The sequence below is a fragment of the Dendroctonus ponderosae genome, unplaced genomic scaffold (genome assembly GCF_020466585.1).
Source record: "Dendroctonus ponderosae isolate FM_Combo_2020 unplaced genomic scaffold, Dpon_F_20191213v2 Dpon_F_20191213_1, whole genome shotgun sequence".
In the NCBI taxonomy this organism is placed as follows: domain Eukaryota; kingdom Metazoa; phylum Arthropoda; class Insecta; order Coleoptera; family Curculionidae; genus Dendroctonus; species Dendroctonus ponderosae.
In genome coordinates, this window is record NW_026017110.1 from 6,150,627 (window position 1) to 6,172,152 (window position 21,526).

General features: G+C 37.7%; 1 protein-coding gene across 2 annotated transcripts in view; it reads left to right on the plus strand.

Annotated features, from left to right (window-relative positions):
* Positions 1 to 20,136, plus strand: part of LOC109542612 (neurobeachin) — a 183,255-nt gene extending 163,119 nt beyond the window's left edge. Inside the window, exons 30-37 of one of the 2 annotated variants that reach the window (XM_048661674.1) lie at positions 11,469 to 11,586; positions 11,712 to 11,930; positions 17,574 to 17,827; positions 17,883 to 18,413; positions 18,473 to 18,743; positions 19,214 to 19,651; positions 19,707 to 19,903; positions 19,960 to 20,136. In XM_048661674.1, coding sequence (XP_048517631.1) covers positions 11,469 to 11,586; positions 11,712 to 11,930; positions 17,574 to 17,827; positions 17,883 to 18,413; positions 18,473 to 18,743; positions 19,214 to 19,651; positions 19,707 to 19,903; positions 19,960 to 20,115 — 2,184 coding nt within the window. In that variant the 3' untranslated portion in view covers positions 20,116 to 20,136. The remainder of the gene's footprint in view (positions 1 to 11,468; positions 11,587 to 11,711; positions 11,931 to 17,573; positions 17,828 to 17,882; positions 18,414 to 18,472; positions 18,744 to 19,213; positions 19,652 to 19,706; positions 19,904 to 19,959) is intronic. The other variant, XM_048661675.1, reaches the window with a different exon arrangement.
* Positions 20,137 to 21,526: the final 1,390 nt, after the last annotated feature.

The following is a 21,526-nucleotide window of genomic DNA, read 5'->3' on the forward strand; positions in this document are numbered from 1 at the left end:
TTTTAAGTTTTTGGAGTGAAGGTTGAATGTTTCGCATTGCCAGCACTACTCATTCATCTCAGCTACTTGTTGGCGGTAAAATTCGTATGAAACTTTCATTTCGGGGTTCTTTTGTAGAAAATCTGCATGCATTAATTTAATGTTAATATCGCTGGGCACATATTTTCGATTTGGGGCGTGTTTCCTTCCATAATGCGATTTGCTTGGATTAAAAGAATTAATATGACAAACTACGTGTTCTCTGTCAATTTTGTTCTGAGATGGATGCCCTGTCTTTAATGATTGGACGAACATACATTTTGAATCAGTTTGATTTAGAACATCTCTAACTATTCTACCGTTATGGACTTGATAGCCCAAAACTGGCAAAATAAAGTTTTGCAAACCCTTACATCATTCCCTGTATTAGCTTTTAAATAGTAGTTAATTCTATTACTTCGCCTGGAGTCTCCATCTTCAGTCTTCCTTTTTTTACCGATTTTTTTTAACGTGGTAAAGATAAATTGACGCTGTTGTTCATGGGTCATTTCCCAGAATTATTTATTTATAGCATTTTGTCAATTGCTTGGGTGCATTTTTTTGCACAATTTTCCTTACATGTTTCTTGCACGTCATGCTGTGTAATTTTTTCCTATCTTTTCAGTTTCTTTCTTTCCTGTAATTACTTGCTGTAACTTTTCCGTTTTCGTACTTTTCCTTGTTTTGTGAATTTTCGTGATTGATTTGGTAATTCAGACTCCACAGTAAAGTCTGGATCATGTGAATTATCAATAGAATTTTGGTTTAGTCTGCCATGTAAATTATTAGCTCTATATGTGGACATTTTTTGAGCTAATTCCTTGTTTAGGGCCAGTAAAACTAACATTTGAATGTGAAATAGTTAAATATAAGATACTTGCCTTGTTCGCTATATCAACAGAATATTAAAATACCATAAACAACAAAATATCTCTAACCACACTTGCATATACGTCATACGGCAAAAAGACTTAATAATTATTATCAATATGACTTTTTGATCATTACGACTTAGTACAGATACCAAGCCAAAATGTCGTAATTGAAATATTTTTAATCAGATACGACAATATGATTTGCTAATTATCAATACGACTTTTTGACCTGGTAACTGGTAGATTTTTGCAGATAGGACATATAAATATCATTGAAAAACCGTATTCTAAAGATGATACGAATTCCAGACCTTGTCTGAGAGGTRAAGGRARCTCTGTTATACCAGTATACCGCATAAGCTGAAAAWRTGAAAAATTGCRGATACGACTTCTTGTCTTAKCAGGGCAGAATAGGCCCAGGAATTCATCTCCAGGGGTGCCTGAGATTGGCAGGTCCCGAGATCTGCACTTACTATAAGGAAAATCATGAAAAATCTAACATTTCCAGACGAACGGTTTTGAGGAATGTTGTTGGTCGATTGAAGATAAGTGATGTGTGCAAGAGCCCCAATGTTAATTAATTTGATTAATAGTCGTATCGATTAAATCTCAGCGACCGATCGGCCATTATTTCCGTTGACGAGCACGAAGAAGATATTTATAAATTTAATTATTCTCCGAGTTGAGAAATGCCAAAGATTTTGGATAAGTAAATTTTAACGAGTGGACCGAATAAACGTTCACATGACCGGTCGTAATTTATAAGAAACGCCGCCTGTCACAGTGACAGTTTGTTTATGTGGACCCCGTTCCGATCGGAATGCTCCGATAACACTTGATATTCTATACCGACCCATTGTTTTATGCCTTTGGCCGCACAAAAAACGACCAAGAAGAACCTTAAGGCATTCTTTTATAACCTCGGCTTTAAAACAGACGTAGTTCGGTTTTCTTGTTTTGTTTGTTTGTTTGTTTGTTTGTTCTTCGCCTAAATCAGCCTTCTTATTCGTTTCGTTCGATCATGCAAACTTTCACCTAAATGAAGCAAATTTTTCGACTTTCATGGAAGCAAACCATTAGGATCCAGCCCCCTTTTTCGGACGCGGTTTTCGCTCTATGAATTATTTGGGAAGCTTAACAGCAGACAGTGCTGTAAACTCGATTAGGGATGATTTAGTGAGAGAGTGGTGGCGGAAATATTGCGATAGGGCACGAAACTGCTTGCAACCCCCCTCGATTAAATTGTGTTTCTGTTTTGTAAATACACCCTGTAACAATGGGACGTTGAGTGGTTTTTGGTGGCCAGTCTTTAGGGTTGCGAGTGCATCTAAGTGATTTCGCCTTTAGTGGGACATCCAACGATCGTCGATCGTTTAATCGGTAAAAGCAGGGCTCTTGAACTCACTTTAGTTTGAAATTTTTGTTTGGAAAATCAGGTGGTAATGAAACGAAATGCGGTTGAAAATGAACAGTTGCACATGAACGAATAGAAACATGGATTAACGAAAAAAGAAACAAAACGGGCAAACTGTGCATGGAGAACTAGAATAATTTGTTGTTAATCAAATACTAATCATCAAGATCGTTTTTTGGTGCGTGCTGCTTGAAGCTTAAAACACACTGTCCCTTGGCAAAGTTCACTAATTGTTCACTAAATTGTGTTTCTGTTTTGTAAATAAACCCTGTAACGTTAAGTGGTTTTTGGTGGCCAGTTTTTAGGTTTGCGAGTGAATCTAAGTGATTTCGCATTTAGTGGGAAATGTTCGATCGTTTAATCATCATCGATCGTTTAATCAGTGAAAGGAAGGATCCTGAACTCACTTTATTATGGTTAGAATTTTTTTTTTTTGAAAGTCAACGGGTAGTGAAACAAAATGAGATTGAAAATGAACAGTTGCACACGAAGGAAGAAAAACATGGATTACCGAACAAAGAAGTAAAACCAGCCAACTGTGCATGGAGAACTAGAATAATTTGTTTTTCGTCAACTAATACTCTTCAAGATCGTTTTTGCTTTCTACTCAAAAGCGATGTATTTTGTAGAGTTTTACTTAAAAATACGGACAATCTGGATGTATTTAACGCGAAAAAATTCAAGATATATCTATTATAGCTTTGTAGAAATTTTACAAAAACTTTTTTCGGAGTCGAATTCGACACAAAAACGAAAATAAATTTATACCGTTTTTCCCCGAGAACTATTAAGGTTTTCACAAAAACTCGATCACAAAACTAAAAGTGTTTAATCAAAAACTCAAAAAAAAATACTTTACTGATCATTTTCATCTTTTCTGGCAATAGTGTGGTCTTTGCAGCCAAAAATGACAATAACGATTTTGCTGGAAAATTCGCCTCATTCATAGATTTGCAGAGAACTTTAGAAAACCCTTTTCAGCTTTGAATTTGACACAAAAATCAAATGATTTTATTCAGTTTTTTACCGAAAGCAAGGAAGATTATCTTGAAAAAATACGGCCAGAGAGCAAAAGTTAACAAAAAATTTTGTAGAAGATTCGCGAACCTCATCGCTCTGAAGATTTTTCAAGTTTCTTTAAAACTTCAGGTCATTCCAGTTTTGGCAAAGTTTCTATTAAACAATTCTTGCTACGCAAAAACGTATCATTTTTAGTTTTACTTAAGATGCTGACAATCTTCAGGTATTTTCTGTGAAAATTATAAAATACATTTGATTGGAATACTCGGCTCCTGAACAGCTTTGTAAATTTTTTTCGGAAATTTTTGCAGCTTCGAATTTAGACAAAACTCTAATATTTTTTTCTAAATTTTTTCCCAAAAATATTTCCCCGAACAGAACAAGTGAAAGTTTATATTCAATTATTCGTCAATATTTCTAAAGTGAGAGCCTTTTATGCAAAAAAGTTAAAAGATGGATTTTACAAGAAAAGTCATCGTCTGTAGGAATAGTTTGGTCTTCTTTATCGTCTTTTTCGAATACCCGTTTACCTTTGAATTAGGGACAAAATCGAAACAAAGTTATCTTGTGTTTTTTCGACAAAATTTAGGTTTCCTCAAAAATCGACCAGAGAAAGCAAAAGCGTATAATCAATATTTGGAAAACTCGTCACCCTCATCGCTCTGAAATTTTTTAAAGTTTCTTCAAAATTTCCGAATTTTTCCCCGTTTTAGATCAAATAGTTTCAAGCAATCGTAAGCGCAAAAGCAATATATTGATGGCTTTTTTTTGTTATATGTTAAAATTCCGTCATCGGCCATGAGTTATAACTCATTAACCAATGAGTTAAAACTCATTAACTCAAAAGCTCAACTCAACACAGTATTACCCAGGCCTAATTAAAACATACCAGAAAAGCAGAGGATATAAGTATATATTAATGTGAAAATACTGGGAAAATAGAGCCTGGAATAAGATAAGTATAGTTAGTAATAAGTTGAGACATTAGAACAGAAGAGGGAAGGTGTAAAACTCCGGAAACTAAAGATAGAAACCTGAAGATAACAATAGGAGATTGATGCGTGATGGTTTTAGCAGAAGCCAAAAAAATAAGAAATTTTGCCAATCGCTGATTAGGCAAAAAAACAACAAAATAATGACTGCAATTTTTTTATTATATTGGCGTAATTATAGTTCTTCTTTCATGTACTTTCATGCAGCGAAGTCGCTGGTTTTTATTTCTCTAGATCCGGACAGTGTGAATTGTCTAGATTCGAAAGGTGGACAGTTCAAATGTTTGTTAATTTTAATCAATTGACTCATTTGCATGAAAATGTTTGTCGCTTTATTCATTGTCCATAGAAATGTTACTTTTTAAACAACTTATATAAGAATTTGCTTTGGAACTTGCAATATTTGTGCTTGCTTAAATATGCGTTTTAAAAAATATGTGAATTTCGCTTTGGTTCATTTAAAATCGCTGATCAGATCGCGCTAGAAAAAGGCTGCAAACATTCGGGCGATTTGAAGAAAAAACAAAATAAAAATGACGAATTTAACCTTCCCAGACAACGACGGTTAACAAACCGAACTGATGCAGTAAAGCTGCAAAATGCAGGACTATCCATCAGCTGGTCGGTGACAATTTCTTGATTCCTGGGAAACGAGGACGTTCTTTGCATCACGGTTAAAAGTTTTATCGAGGAAGTCGAGCAGGTAGTTGAACGAACGTCTACAGGGCTGGGCCAGTTTGATAGTATTGTACCAAGTCAAAAGCCTTCCAAAAAAAGTAGCTGGAAGCAACCAACTAGGAAGCGGCCTTGAAGTGAAATGTTCTAAAATTTATCTCTAAATGAGTAAAATCTGCAAGTTTTTGGCCTGGGAAAAGATAGTTTGAGCAATAAAGTTGCCATCGATACTAAACTGAATGGAGTTCTTCTGAGTCAGATCCCAAAAGTGCTTCAACTGGTTCAAAAAAATTAAGTATAGTGAGAAGAAAGTCCGTCACTGGTGAATTCAACCCCGATATTGTCTGTCGTGATCGTTGCCAGCACTATCTCTTCATCTCGCTAATGTAATTAAAACGGACAGACAATAACAGGTCCGTTTATTTATTATACCTGACCATGGTGCCCACTTGGGGCAGGGTCGTTACCAACATTCCCGAATATCTGTGACACCCAAGACGACTTTTTCACGGATTCGTCAGGTTTTTTCTGTGTTCTTTAATCATTAATTGGAAGCTGATTTTTGCGCTGCGCCCCTCTAAAGTAAAAAGCTATTTAACAGAACATCCACTATCCATGGCTTTACACAAATTAAATGATTTAGAGACTCAAACAACTGGGAAGGAACGGCATAGTTTTCGGTTCATGTCCCTTTCACTCCTGTTTTTTGTTGAGTTGAAAACTCGCCTCTAACAGAACGTAGTTTCTCAAGAACGATTGGAGCCACGTAGTTCGTTTTCATATCATTGGATAGAGAATTGAATACAACATTCAGATATGGCGTGAGGAAATGCTGGTGGCTTTGACCCAAATAGCAAAATTTGAAAATCAGACATTTAAGTCCAAGATTACGCCAAAATTTCATGTGTTCCGTCCCGTTTTTGCTCATTTCTCGGGAAGCAATGCTGCTAGAGTGCGAATTTTTACATCACTAAAGAGAGAACTAAATGGTTCTTTAGGAACCGAAGCGTCGCTTGGGAAATGTTGGCAGTTTGGCAAAAAAGTCTAAATGTCCAGACATTTTTTTTTTTCAGCTGCAAAATCGACTCACGCATAACGCCGCTTTTTTTACATTTCTCAAGAACCATGTGAGCCACAGAGTTCGTTTTATTATTGGATCTTGAATTGAATAGGCGAAATTTGAATATCAGACATTTAGGTGCAAGCTTATGCCAAAATTTCGTGTTTTCCGTCTCGTTTCTGCTCATTTCTCGGGAACTAATACAGCTAGAGTGCTAGGCATAGAAATAAATGATGTTTTTCGGAAGTGAAGCATCTCTTGGGAAAGGTTGGCAGTTTTGTCAAAAAAGACTCAATTTCAAGAAGTTTCAGTTTTGCCTGGTTTTTTTTGAGTTGCAAAGTCTACTCAAACATGATGCCGTCTTTTTCGGCGTTTCTCAAGAACCATTTGAGCCACATAATTCGTTTTGGCATCGATGGATAGAGAATTAGAAACTCGATTCAGTTATATCGAAGTGCCTGAGGAATTTTTGACACTTTTGACCAAAAGGGCGAAATTTCAGACAAAAAAATCAGACATTTAGGTGCAAGGTTAGGCCAACGTTTCATGTCCGTCACGTACTCATTTTTCCGGAACAAGATAACCATTGTTTTCCTAGGAAGAACATCAAACCAATAATAAATAGTAGAACATTGTCCGAATCCTCAACTTAATTGATGTGATTTGTAGCTACGTCTCATATGCAAAATTCAAATTTTCATACAATGGCTCGCTGATTCAAAGCCGACCGGAATCCCGTATGCTATTCAAATGATTTCAACAGATGATTGACTTATCTGAAGCCATATCTGAAATTTACATGGAATCCTTACGGGTTCTGATGGGTTTCCCATGATGAAACTGCTTTTTTCAACTATGAACTGTTCGAATCATTGAAGTAAAGAACGAAAGGGATTTTTGCGTGAAACAGCCCTCAGCAAACTCATCGGCGCGTACTCGAAACAAATCACATTAGTCGGGTGGCAATCGAATTAAGATGAGAAAGTCCAACTATAAACAAAATTACTGTCAAGTAATGGTACATTAGGCGTGCTCTAAACTAGTTAACGAGGTTCATGCCCGGATGCCTTTGCAGTTCGGCCCCTGCACATGAAAATATCAGACTTCCCTGTTTAATCCGATTAATATCGATTACGGAATTGGAGAATGGCCCTAAGAAACCCCCCGGGGTGAATTTGTTCAATTTGTTTTCTGCAACTAAACTTCGTCTTGATCGGAATCAACGCCCAGTTGTATGTGGCGAAATTCGAAAAATGTGAAAAAAATGTGGTGCTAAGTGGATCATATCCGCATCCTGTTGTTCATGTGCCGTTTCATATTTCACCCGAGAAGGAAAAATCCGAGTCGGGGAGGTAAGAAATGCATATCGGCATTCTTCAGATTGCGCAACTTAATGGGTTTGGTGTGTTTATGCTCGAACGAGTGCCCTCACATGCAGTTGCACTCGCTGATTAATTTCACTCAAATGCGAAATTAGGCACTATTAAGATAATGCTGGATAATTAATGGAGCCCCCGGTTCTGTTAATTGGCTCGATTTCATGCGATTTCCTATGGCATTGATTAGAGCGCAATTGTATCATTAGTAGTAGATGTTTGATAATTAACCTGATTTTAAAACGCCCGAAGTGACACTTATATTTTTTGCATGTCCTCTGGGGTTTTTAGTCATTAATCAGTCATCAGTTAAATTTACAGACTCAAGGCTCAGATCACAATTAGTTCGCAAGATAAACGCCAGGCAAATTAGGGGACACGCCATGTGAGCCACCTTGTATGTGTTTTTGTGGTTAGTTTCTACACTATGCTCCTCAAAGCTTAAAAGTTAAAATTATGTCCCTTCTCTAGATCTTCTCGTCTTCAAAAACAGTTGGTTCAAATGTTGTTGGTGCAGACAGACAATTTTCCGGTCGCACTCTCCTTCAACATCTCCCCTTTAAAGAGGCTCGTGTATCATTACCAGCTTTTCTCATTGTACCGGGATGTCCCGAAGTGATATCATTGTTTACCTGTGGAGTATCAAAAGACATTTTCGCTTCCATTGTGCCCTCAGACCCGTTTTTGGCTTAAGCCGAGATTGTGCTTTTTGTGCTCAAACCTCGAGTACGTTTTATTCGGCAATTATCCTCTTTTCGACGACAACAGCTGAACGAAAAGCCACAGCTTTACGTTGTTCTCTTGCGTCTATTCCAAAATGTGTGTTAAACAAGCGCTTACTAATAAATGTTTGCTAAAAGAGGAATCGGCAAAATAAAGCGGCACTTGATGTAAATTTAGAAAAGCACACCTATGAGCTGTTTCAATCAGTGTCGGCTCATATGCTGACACCATTAAATCTAAGTGTCGCGTTCCTAAACACCTCATTAACAAAATTCCGAATTCAAGCGAGGCCCATTTGCGCCTAAATGAAGACCATACGACAAGTAACAGACCGACTTTAATGTTTTCTATGACTGCGAACATTGCTTTTAATTTATTGAGCACTTGACGAATCACTATTTGGTCGCGGTTGGTTTTTTGGATCCGCTATGTGTTTGGATGCAATCTGGTCGAATTCAGCACAGTTTTTTGCTATTTTGTTTTGCTGTTTGTTTTTTCATTGCCCACAACGTTTCGCTCACAATTGCCACAAGCTATCTCAGAAGCAATGAATACACTTGCTGAAATTCAGCGGTTTTCTACAAGAAAATTATCAATATATATTTATTTATCGAACACTCAGTATACAGAACGATTGAAAATTTGCGTCGTTTTTTGTATGCGCTTCTTGAGTATGTTCTTCAAAAGTTAAAATATACAGGGTGGCCCTTAAGCACAATATCAAAAGGAAACTGCGACTATAATTGCGTCAAAAGAAGACGAGCTGACCTCGAGACGACGACTGACAAGAGAAATGACTAGCTCCGCTGCTATTGATTGGCAAAGTTCTTCAAAAAAATGTGTTTTTTGAGATATCTGGAGAATGTTTTGATGGATTTTAACGAAATTCGTTGTGAATTTGTTCTGCAACTTACAAGTGGTGAATTCTTCGCTTTCGTACAAAAACTGTCAGTACTTTTTACTAGGCGGCTGGAATTATTTGATTTTTTTTGAGTTGATGCAGTCACACTTTGTTTGTCTTTAGAAAATCTTGTAGCATTCATATCCTTTGCACAAATAATGGTTTATGTTTCCTTGCTATTTAAAACATTTTAGACATTAAATGCAAACAGAAATAATTTTTTGTGCTAAAACTACGCACGCTACATAATTTTACAAAGAGAACAAAAATGTCAACAGGGGATTAGCAGATCAATTCAAAAAAAATCGGTTGCTTCCAGCGGCCAAATAAAAAGTTCTGGTAGTTTTTGTAGCAAGGCACTCAAGAATTCCTCACGTGCCCACAGCGGATGAACTCGGTTGATGATGCAAAACTAAATAATTGTGAAAAATTAAATTAAAGGCCAAAATCCTATGACAAATTAACAGTGCGATATTTTTTTTTTGATTAACAGAAAATTCGACTGTTGTCGAATACATAAGTTTCATTAAGACCGGAAAGTCCAAAAAAAGCCTGATTTCCACTAAACGTTGCCGCTCCCTATTCAAAAAATCATATCTTCAAGAATTTTGAAGTTAGGTAACTGAAACTCTGCGCGTTTATGAACAGGGGATTGCGCTATTATTGTGGAAAATTTTCTGAAAAAATTTGAAAGTCCGTTGATTTTCTAGAAATTTCAAAACTTGACGCTAAAACGCACCTTCACTCAACGTTGCCTTTCTATTAAAAATGCATAACGCTTCAAATCGGAAAGAGACAAACTAAAACTTTGCGCGTTTGCGTTAATTTACAACGTATTTGGCTGTTAACGAGGAAAATTTCAACAAAATCCGAAGGTTTCGTGATTTTCTTTAAATTTATAAACTTGCCGCTAAGAAGGGATGGGCCACTCGACGTTGCCGCTCCTTATTAAGAAAAATTATAACTTCAAAAGGTGCGAACCTAAAAAAGCGAAACTTTGTGTGTTCGCTAGCAAGGTATTGAGCTGTTAATATGGAAAATTTTGTTGAAATCTTAAAATCCGCAAACTTTATAGAAATTTCCAAACATGACGCTTAAAAATTACCTTTTTTATACCAAATTTATTTATACAGCGTACCTGTGTAATTTTGCAAAATCCTTAATTGAAGACCAACCCTTAATTGAAGACCATTATAAATTGACAGTCTTGGGGTAACAAGCACAGAAGCAATAGAAGTACAATAGAAAATCCTAAAACACTTGTTACGGGACCAATTTAAGCCTTAAACCTTTACTGTATGTAAAATGTAAAAACACCCATTCGAGAACACAGTCAACTTGCCAGTTTTCCATTATCACAAAAATAAGCCTTCGTTAATGAAACTTTCTAATATTAGATTGAGTGGTTTGAACCTCTTAGACTCGCAGTTAATATTAATGGGCGACATATCGTTTCTCCAACTTTTATCTTCATTTGTGGGAACATCAAAACATTTTGTACGTATTTTTATCTTATGCGCTTGTTTTACATTGAAAACGCTCTTATTTTATTAGTTGATAAAGCTCGTTTCGTTCGGTGGTTTTATTAGAGTTTTACGGCTTATTTCGATGGCTTAATAGGTGGATTTTGGATTGTTTGCAGCTTGTTAATGGGGGAAATTATTTCAACATGTCGGTCGCGTTGACAGAGCCGAAGTGAATTATAACCAGACAACCAAACCATAAAACCCACATAACGCCCATAAATATGGGAACGTTTCCTTTGCAACCCTGACTTCCTGATAGCGTCCGGGATGATTGATCGTCAACAAGTGTCCTAGAATTTCTGCTATTTAATAAGATGATTTAAAGGGATTTGGCACAGCATTTTACCTGTTCAAGATTATCTTTCCGGTATGAATTATAAGCGGAGAAAAAGCTGACATTTTTTCGAAAACGAACAGTATACGCACGATGACCGTCAGGTTTATTGGCAGTTACTGGGGACGTCCAGCGGGGTTCGATAATCATCTTTTTTCGTTAACAAACTGTTTTATAGCCTTTAAAATAAAGGGAATCACGAAATATATTGTTGCATGTAGATGTCGCACGTCACATTTGTCATTTAATGGGCGCCAGCACGGTCTCAACCTTTCTTGGGAATCGTAGAAATATTTCGGGCGTTTTGCCCTCAGTCTACCATACCTATATATTTTATTTAAAAATAAATGCCGTGGTTTTTCGTACTGATTTTTACTGGTTTGATGTAAAGACACTTGAGGATTTTCGGATTATTGCCGCTCCGGCTGCGAACAACTTCCTAAAAAGCTGATTATTTCCAATTTTCTGTCGGCGACAGCTTAATAACCCGAATATTCTCAGTTGTTTAAAAGAAACGCCGCAAAAGCCTTAATGAGTTTTTCCCATTGTTTCAGGTGTTGAAATATTGCGATAACCTGCATGGAAAGTGGTACTTCTCCGAAGTGCGTGCAATATTCTCCCGACGGTATCTGCTGCAGAACAATGCCGTGGAAATATTCCTGGCCAGCCGAAGTGAGTGGAAACTGTTAATTCCAGAGCCAATTTACCAATTTTTGGATTAATTTGCGTGAAAACACACAGCTAAGTTTCACAAGGGCAACCTTCTGGTAATGGTGTTTTTTTGTAACAAATTTTAGCATCGATTATGTTCGCTTTTCCGGACCAAAACACGGTGAAAAAGGTGATTAAGGCTCTTCCGCGAGTCGGAGTGGGCATCAAGTATGGCATTCCGCAAACGCGGAAGGCCAGTATGATGTCCCCCAGGCAGCTGATGAGGAACTCCAACATGACGCAAAAGTGGCAGCGACGCGAAATTTCCAACTTTGAGTATCTGATGTTCCTCAATACCATTGCAGGTGAGTGGAGGGAAATTTTTCGGTGATTTTAGCCATGTGCCGGTTACCAGTCACCCCTTCTGGAAGCTTTAAAAATAACCCAAACATGAACATGTCAAGGGACGAAATCCTCTTCGTGATGCCGGATAAAGATGTCAGGACGAATTAGGCGCCACCTTATTCACGTGCGCATTTCGGCTCGGATTAGTTCCCCCTAAAGGGAATCGGGAACAAATGGAAAAAGTTGCATTCGAAGCCCTCAGTAGGGTGACTTTATGAGAATTATATTTTCCCTATTTGTGAGCGCCAGAAAATTCAGCGCTGTTTTTTTGGAAAAAACTTCTGAAACTTTCGGCTGTTCATGTAGAAAATTTTATTAAAATCTAAAGGTCTGTTGATTTTCTGGAAATTTCCAAACTTGGGGCTTAAAAGCGATTTCCACTCATCGTTGCCGCACTGTTAAAAAATTCATTCCTCTGCAAATTGTATTGACCTAAAACTGGAACTTTGCGGGTTAATTGGCAAAGTATTTAGCTGCTGATGTGGAAAATCTCGATAAAATCTCTTGACTTTATAAATATACAAACTTGTCGGGGAAAAACGATGTGCCGCTCGACGTTGCCGGTCTTTAATAAAAAATTCATAACACCAAAACTCCTGAGAACTCACACAATTGAAACTTGGGGCGTTGATTAGCCGAGTATTTGGCTCTTGACGCAGAAAACATAATTAAAATCGGAAAGTCCCTTGATTTTTGAAATTTTAATACTTGACGCTAAAACGCACCTTCGCTCAACGTTGCAGCATTGTTCAAAAATTCATAACTCTTAAAATCGGAACGACACAAAACTGAAACCCGATTTTCCCGATAAGTTACTAAAGTGTTTGGCTGTTACTGCAAAAATTTTCATTAAAATCTGAAATTCTCGTGATTTTCTGCAAATGTACAAACTTGCTGCTAAAAAGCCATGTGCTACTCGACGTTACCGCTCCTTATGAAAAATTGAAACCTCAACAATTGGAGATCTTAGAGAACCGAAGCTTAGCGATTTAACCAATAAGGCATTTGGCTGTTAATGTGGAAAATTTGATTAGAATCTGGAAGTCGGTTGATTATCTAGAAATGTCAAAACGTGACTGTGAAAAGCATCAGCTTCACTCAACGTTGCCCCACTATAAAAAATGCATAACTCTTCAAAGCGGAAAGATACAAAACTAAAACTCTGCTAATCTCTAATTTACAAGGTATTTCGCTGCTGATGAGGAAAATTTCAATAAAATCTGAAAGTCACTTGATTTTATTTAAATTTATGAAATTGCCGTTAAGAAGCGATGAGCCACTCGAAGTTGTCGCTCCCTATTAAAAAAATCATAACTTCAAAACTGGAGAATTTACCGAATTTAAACTTTGCGCGTTGGTTGGGAGAGTATTTGTTGAGTGAAAAATTCAATAAAATCTCAAAGTCCGTTGATTTTCTGGAAATGTCGAAACTTGACGCCTAAAAGCGATTTCCACTCAACGTTGCAGCACTATTAAAAAATTCATAACTCGTCAAATCGGAAAGACACAAAGCTAAAACTTTTCCCAATAATTGAGAAGGTATCTGGCTGTTGCTGTAGATATTTCTGTTAAAATCTAAAGAGGCATTAAGTTTCTATAAATTTACAAACTTGCTGCTAAAAAACGATGTACTACTCGACGTCATCGCTCCTTATAAAAAAATGCATAAATCCACCGTTGAGCACGTAAACAAATGCAACTATGTGCGCTGATGAAACAACGATTTGGCTGTTAATGTAGGAAGTTTTATTAAAATATGATAGTGATGTGATAGTCGTTGATTTTCTAGAAATTTTCAAACTTGGGCTTAATAGCCATTTCTACTCAACGTTGCCGCACTATTAAAAAATTCATAACTCTGCAAATCATACTGAGACCAAATGGAAAATTTTCCCGATAATTGGCAAAGCATTTGGCTCTTCTCATGGAGAGTTTCATTGAAATCTGAAAACTTCACAATTTACTATAAATTTACGAACTGGCTGCTAAAAAGCGATGTGATATTCGAGGTTACAGCTCCTTACCTGAAAAAATTAATGACTCCACAATTGGAGATTAGCTAGAGATAAAGACAGCTTGCGTGCAGGTTAACAGAGAATTTTACTGATAATATGGAAAATTTCATTAAGGCGTGTGGAAATTCCTAAACCCCTAAAAGTTTTACTCCACTCAACGTTGCCGCTCCCTATTAAAACATTTATAGCTTCCAGAATAGACAAGGTATTTGCCTGTTAATGTGAAAAATTTAATTACAATCTGAATTATTAATTACGTCGGATGATTTTCTAGAAATTTCAAAACTGACGCTCAGACGCGGTTTCCACCCAAAGTTGTCACACTATTAAAAAATACATAACTCTTCAAATCAGCGAACGACAAAACTGAAACTTTGCGCATTAATTCGCAAGCTATCAGGCTCTTAATCTTCGAAATTTGATGAAAATGTAAATATCGGTTGATTTTCTAGAAATTTGTAAACTTTCCGCTAAGAAGCGATGAGCTACTCGACTTTGTCGCCTCAGATTAAATTTTTTTTAACTCCAACAATTGAGCTTTTTGAGAAATTTCCAAACTTGACGCTTAGAAATGCGCCTTTTTATACCAACTTTATTTATTTAGAGTGGACTTGTACGATTAAATTTGGTAAAAAAATTAGAAATTAGAAACAAAAATTGACTTGCCCGAGCGCTTTTCCACGAAAACAATCCGCAGAATTTCGACATTACTTCTAGGACTTTCTGTATGATGTTTATTATTATTTTTACTGTTTTTTTATTCGTCTCTGTTTCCCACACACACTTTTCAATTTCTCAGTGTTTAAATATTAAGGCCGCTAGCCAAGCCGGCGACGTAATTCAACCTAACTACTCAATTAATTATCGCCGATGCTTTTAGAACTTAATTATTTACAGCCTAAATACGTTTTGAGGGCTTTTTATTTGAAAACCTGTATATCTTCGGCATTAAAAGGCTAATGGGGGGAAGAAGGTAAAGGCGGCGGGTCTGCTTTTAGTCGACGCCGTTGAAAGGATGCCTATTTGTCTCCTGAGGCATAACATCGTTTTTACAACCATAATATAACACTGGAGAATTATTGGATAACCCGTTCTAATGGCAGGCGCATTCGTTCTCAACATGTTTAACTAGTGTGAATAAATATCTGCTATAATTACAGTTAGGAAGTGGGTAAAGATGGGAAATTATTACAAAGTTGGAGAGTCATTTCGGTTTTTGCGCTAAAAACTTATGGAAATTTGGCAATGAACACACAGCCTTTCCGCAATCAATTTATAATGTATCCGGCTGAGGCCCTGATGATGAGTAGTTTAAACACTCGAAACATGTTCCACTTTTGACAGCCTTGTATTAAATTGCTGGCGTTTTTAGTGGAACTCAAAGCAACTGGACTTGAAGTTATTTGGATTTTTCCAACCTTCTTCTAGCAAAAGAACTTTCTTCGCTTGTTCTGGTGTTTCACCAAAAGAAACTCATGGAAGTTCGAGTTAACTTTTCTTTGCCAAGCTTCTTTCCATAACTCCACTGAAAAAATACATACATGGTTTTCAATTTTGGGCTGATTTCGAAATTAAAATTGCAAGTCCTCGAAAATAGACGTCGAAATCGAAACTGTTGCGTTCGTATATAAGTTTGCTGGCGGATGGTTTTACGGGGCGCGTATTTTCGATTTCACATGCTGTAAATAGATCGGTTACATTCACACAACATGACATATAAGTTTTTAATTGAAAACCGGCCTCTGTGACAGCCGCTAATTTTGCATGGGACGTTTTTTTTGAGTTCCTGTACGCGAGCTGAATTTATGCCCCGTCGACACGCGCTCAAATTATTTCCTCCTTACCGAGAAAACGGCGCGCCGCTTTTTAATTTCACTCTAATTGGACGGGACCAGCATATTTCCGAATGCGTTTAATCTCTTTGGTTTCGTTTTTCTTTGCCCTTTTCTTCTCCCCCTGGTCTTAATTAAAAGCGATACGCAAATTTCAGAGGTTTGACGTCTTCATTCCCATCCGACGCCGTTAGGCTCTTGAACCGTCTACGATTCTACTTCCTCTATCGAAAAACCAACAAAGTTGATTTTCTGATTCTACGTGCTTCTGTTTCTTCGATTCTGTCTTCATTCTAGCTCTATCTATCGAATGAAGACCTTCTAGTTTCGAGCAAGAAATACGTTTTTCTATCGGCCATCATCTGCAATATATTCAATGTTGTCTTCTTGTGTCGGTTTCTCATGTACTGTTTTTATTGTTTTGTCGATTTTCAGATTTTATTTTCTGCTGCTTTTCAATTGGTCTCTAAATTTCAGAATTTTTTTAGCCTCATTTCCATCAAAATCACTGTCCTATACTGGGTGTTTCACTAATGGGCCTGAAAATTTAGGAGGCAAATTTTTATTACTAACGGGGCCATAGGAAAATCTTGCAAATAATGTTATGAAAAGTTCTGCAATCCACCGCAAGGGGGCGCGATTGAAAAGTCGATAATAAAACCCAATTTTCGCCGAAAATTTCCAAATGAAGCTGTACTTTTAGTAACGTCGTTAGAAAGCTGGGCAAATTTTGCATCAATTTGATTTAAGGCTCGTTGACGTTCCGAGCTTGGTAAGTGTGGGGAAAGCCATTGAAAATCTAACTATTGAAATCGGCATAACTTCTAAACTATTTTTTGGGTTATACTCATTTTAAACCGTCGTGGAAGAGAAATGTTAGTACTTGTGACTACCATATAGAGCGGAACCCAACCGGGGTAAGCAATTTTGCTAGGGGGCGCAGTGTGTGACAATAACAGTTTTTTCGGTTTTAGGCGAGTTTTTTTAATTTAGTTTTAACCGGTTTTGCTAGGCAATTTTATTCGCCTTTTGCCTAAGCTGTCATCATTATGCCCTGCTATTTAAGTTTTCCAGGTGAAACTAAAAAAACTGTTATTGTGACAATTGGCGCCCTCTAGTAATGTTGTTTGCAACTAGCGGGCACTATGATATATTCGTGTGAACAATACTAACATTTCTCTTCTACAGACGCTGAAAATTACCAAAATTGAACTAGTGGTTTAGAAGTTACAGCGATTTTAAGGTTTTAGCTTTCATTGAGCTCCCCTACTCTTATCAAGGCAGCTACACCAATAAGCCCCACCAACCAAAATGACGCCCAACTGTCAAAGCTGTCTAATGGCGATAGTAAATGTATACCTCAATTTGGGAATTTTCCGGAAAAATTGAGTTTTTAATATTTACCTTTCAATTGCGCCCCCCTACGGTGAATTGCGGAACTTAAAAATTACCTTCAGGATTTTCCTATAGGCTCTTTGGTAATGAAAAATTTTGCCCCAAATTTCCTCGTCCAGTACTTTCCGACATTTGGTTGGTGGCCGCCTTGAGTTTCTGCCAATATGCATTAAATCGCTGTGGGAAATTAACGTGAAGTACGACCAAAAATATTAAAACTGTTTTCCAAATTAAAAAAACAGAGGACGATTTTTTGACTTCGAAAAAACTCATTAGTTGGGACGCTCTGTATAATTGCCAGAACCACCAACTGCAGTTCCGAATGAATATTTGCTAAACTGGTTGTTTTGTTGTTGTTCAGGGAGAACCTACAACGACCTCAACCAGTACCCCGTCTTTCCATGGGTGATAACCAACTATGACTCCAAGGAAATGGACCTGAGCCAACCGAGCAACTACCGCGACCTCTCGAAACCGATAGGAGCCCTAAACCCTAGCAGACGCGCCTATTTTGAGGAGAGATATTCGTCGTGGGAGCACGAAACTATCCAACCATTCCACTATGGAACTCACTACTCCACTTCAGCCTTTGTATTTAACTGGCTGATTCGAATGGTATGTTGTTCAAGAAAAACACTAAACCAGAGAAACTGGGAATTTTGTTTTCCAGGAACCATTTACAACGATGTTCCTGGCATTGCAAGGTGGCAAGTTTGACTACCCCAACCGTTTATTCTCCTCCATTGCGCTGTCATGGAAAAATTGCCAAAGAGACACCTCGGACGTGAAGGAATTGATCCCGGAGTTCTATTTCCTGCCGGAAATGTTCGTGAACTACAACCGATACCGGCTGGGAGTCAATGAGGATGGTCGGGCCATTAGCGATGTGGAGCTGCCTCCATGGGCGAACACTCCGGAAGAGTTCGTCCGAATCAACCGAATGGCTCTTGAATCGGAGTTCGTTTCGTGCCAGTTGCATCAGTGGATCGACTTGATATTCGGCTACAAGCAGAAGGGCCCTGAAGCTGTTAGGGCGACCAACTGTTTTTACTACTTGACCTATGAGGGCAGTGTGGATTTGGATTCCATCCAGGACAAAGTGATGCGCGAAGCTGTGGAGAATCAGATTAGAAACTTTGGGCAAACACCGTCGCAGTTACTAATGGAGCCCCATCCTCCTAGAAGTTCCGCTATGCATCTAGTACGTGTCTTTTTGGGTCAGTTTTTAAATTCCTCATTAAAATATACAATTTTTTTCAGTCGCCGATGATGTTTTCCACTATACCCGACGATGTCTGCATGACGATGAAATTTTTATCGAACAGCCCAATTGTTCACATTTCGGCCAACACTTATCCTCAGCTGCCCAATCCCTCAGTGGTAACCGTTTCAATGCATCAGCAATTCGCAGTTAATAAATGGAACTCAGCTTACGCAGCTGTAGCTCAGTCGCCCAGCTATGCGGAAACCCCCAAAGATCAAATCGCCAATCTGCCTCTTTCCATGGATCCAGTTCTGTGTAAGTTGGAATGTAAGCTACCACCTCACTTTCTATCTTCTTATGGTCGTTTGTTTCTTTGCTTCAATAGGTTTGCACGATTTTTGGTTCATTTATCAACAGTTTTTCATGTTTTTATCTATGTTTTTTTGCTTTGTTCGCTATGGAAATTTGAAGCTTTATGCTGAAAATTGAACGATGAGAAAGATGATCATTGATGATTTCAAGCAAAATGCATGACAACCGAAGTGGAGCAAAATTTTCAAAAATCTGCGCAAAAATTGTTAATTAAAAAGCTCCTTTCGAAAAGTTGCGATCAAAATTAAGGCCTTAATGAGTTTAGTGAACCTTCAGCAAAAGAATGAATTCTGAACTTCCACTCGATGATCTTCACCTACTGCCTTTCTTCATAGTTGGCATTTCAATGTTTATTCAATATCTCAGCTTTGAGCAAAATAATCAACATTTCACAGTCTTTTGCATTTTCTTTAATTCTGTTTCAGCTTTAACCAACAACAGTAACCAACAGAACCAAATGCTGCGACGCAACCTGGGCGACAATTTCAGCCAGAACCTGAAAATCCGTGCAAACTGTTTCGTCACCACTGTGGATTCAAAGTTTCTGATCGCCTGCGGGTTTTGGGACAACAGTTTCCGAGTTTTTTCCACCGAAAGTGCGAAAATCGTTCAGATCATCTTTGGTCACTATGGAGTGGTGACGTGCTTGTCCAGATCCGAATGCAACATCACTTCGGACTGTTACATTGCGTCGGGTTCTGCGGATTGTACGGTTCTGTTGTGGCACTGGAACGCCCGAACCCAAACCATAGTAGGAGAAGGCGAGGTGCCGACACCAAGAGCCACATTGACTGGACATGAACAGCCAGTTTCAAGTGTGGTGATTTCCGCTGAATTGGGCCTGGTAGTTTCAGGATCTTACAGTGAGTTTTGGATGTTGCTCTTTTGAAGCAGAGTGAGAACTTTGTGATGTTTCAGATGGACCAGTGCTGGTTCACACGACTTTTGGTGACTTGCTGAGATCTCTGGATCCTCCAAACGGGTTCAATTCCCCAGCGAACATTGCCATGTCCCGTGAGGGTGTTATTGTGGTAAATTATGAAAAGGGCAACGTGGCTTCGTTCACCATTAACGGGAAACGCCTGCGGCATGAGTCCCACAACGATAATCTGCAGGTGAAATTGACTATTTGGTGAAAAATTGAGGTCTTCAAATGCGCTTGTTTTTGCAGTGTTTGCTGTTGAGTCGCGATGGGGAGTACTTGATGACCGGAGGCGATAAAGGCATAGTGGAAGTCTGGCGCACTTTCAACTTGGCACTACTTTATGCATTCCCAGCATGTGATAGTAGCATAAGATCTCTTGCTTTGTCTCATGATCAAAAGTAAGTTTATTTTTCATTTTTTCAACTATTGGTTTTATATTTTTTTTTCACTGCGACATTAAAAAAATATAATCAGAGAAATGTTCGATTTTTCGAAAAGTCTCATGCATTATTTACACTGAAAAAAGGGGTTTGAACGCGATGCTGATTTCCAGATTGGAGATTAAATTTTCTTTCGATTTTTCACCCGTTGGATCGAAAGCCTCAACTTTGAGAGCTTCTGCAAAATCAGTCTAAGTGTCAATTTTATTTAAATTTGACTCAACAGAAGCTTCGTTTATTGTTTACAATATTCTAAAGTTTCAATATTCTACGAAAGTCACATTTGGACTTGCGCGATGTTATACCCGTCGAAAGAGCATCCTCAATTTTGAGTGCTTCTTAAAGATCAGTCTATTCTCTAATTTTATTAAAATTTGACGCGAAGTAAGCTTCGTCCATAGCTTACACTGAGCTAAAGTTTCAACTCTCTATTCAAGTTGAATTTAGAGTTGCAATCACGGCGCTGCCCATTTCCAGATTAGAGACAGAGTTCTTCAATTAGATTTGCTCTGTTTTACACCCGTTCTATCAGTTAACTTTGAGAGCTTCTCAAAAATAACTCTAAGTCTGGATTTTATTCAAATTTAAACCAAAAGGAGTTTTATTCATTGTTTACATTATCCTAAAATTGCAGTTTTCTATTCAGATCACATTTGAAGTTGCAATTTTTTTAGTAGGCTGTTGCGATTTTGCAACAGTCGAATTTTGAGAGGCATTTTTGGTAGCCCCAATTTGAGAGGTTCTAAGAAATCAGTCTATACTCTGATTTCACTCAATTTTCACAGCAGCTTCACTGGGCAAAAATTTCAAGTTTTTATTCCTGGTGATTTTAGAATTACAATTTTTTGCAGTCTTGCGTTTTTTAACCGTCGAATCAACAGCATCAAGTTTGAGTGTTTCTGAAAAATCAAGCTTAGCACGTATATTRCTGAAATTTGCACTGTGCAGAGTTTCCTTGATTATTTACACTGAGAAAAAGTTTCAACGCGCTTCTTATTTCCTGGATTAAAAATTGAATTTTGAAAAATTACTTGTGCGCAATTTTAACAGCGTTGTATCAGTAGCGTAAACTTTGGGAGCTTTTGAAAATTAAATCCAACTTTTATTTTATGTTCCACCGATCCAGTCGAATTTTGAGAGGCATTTTTGGTAGCCTCAATTTGAGAAGTTCACGAAAATCAGTCTATACGCTGATTTTACTCAATTTTCACAGGCGGGAAGCTTCATCTATGGCTTTTACCGGGCAAAAGTTTCAAGTTTTTATTCCTGGTGACTTTAGAATTACAATTTTTTGCAGTCTTGCGTTTTTTAACCGTCGAATCAACAGCATCAAGTTTGAGTGTTTCTGAAAAATCAAGCTTAGCACGTATATT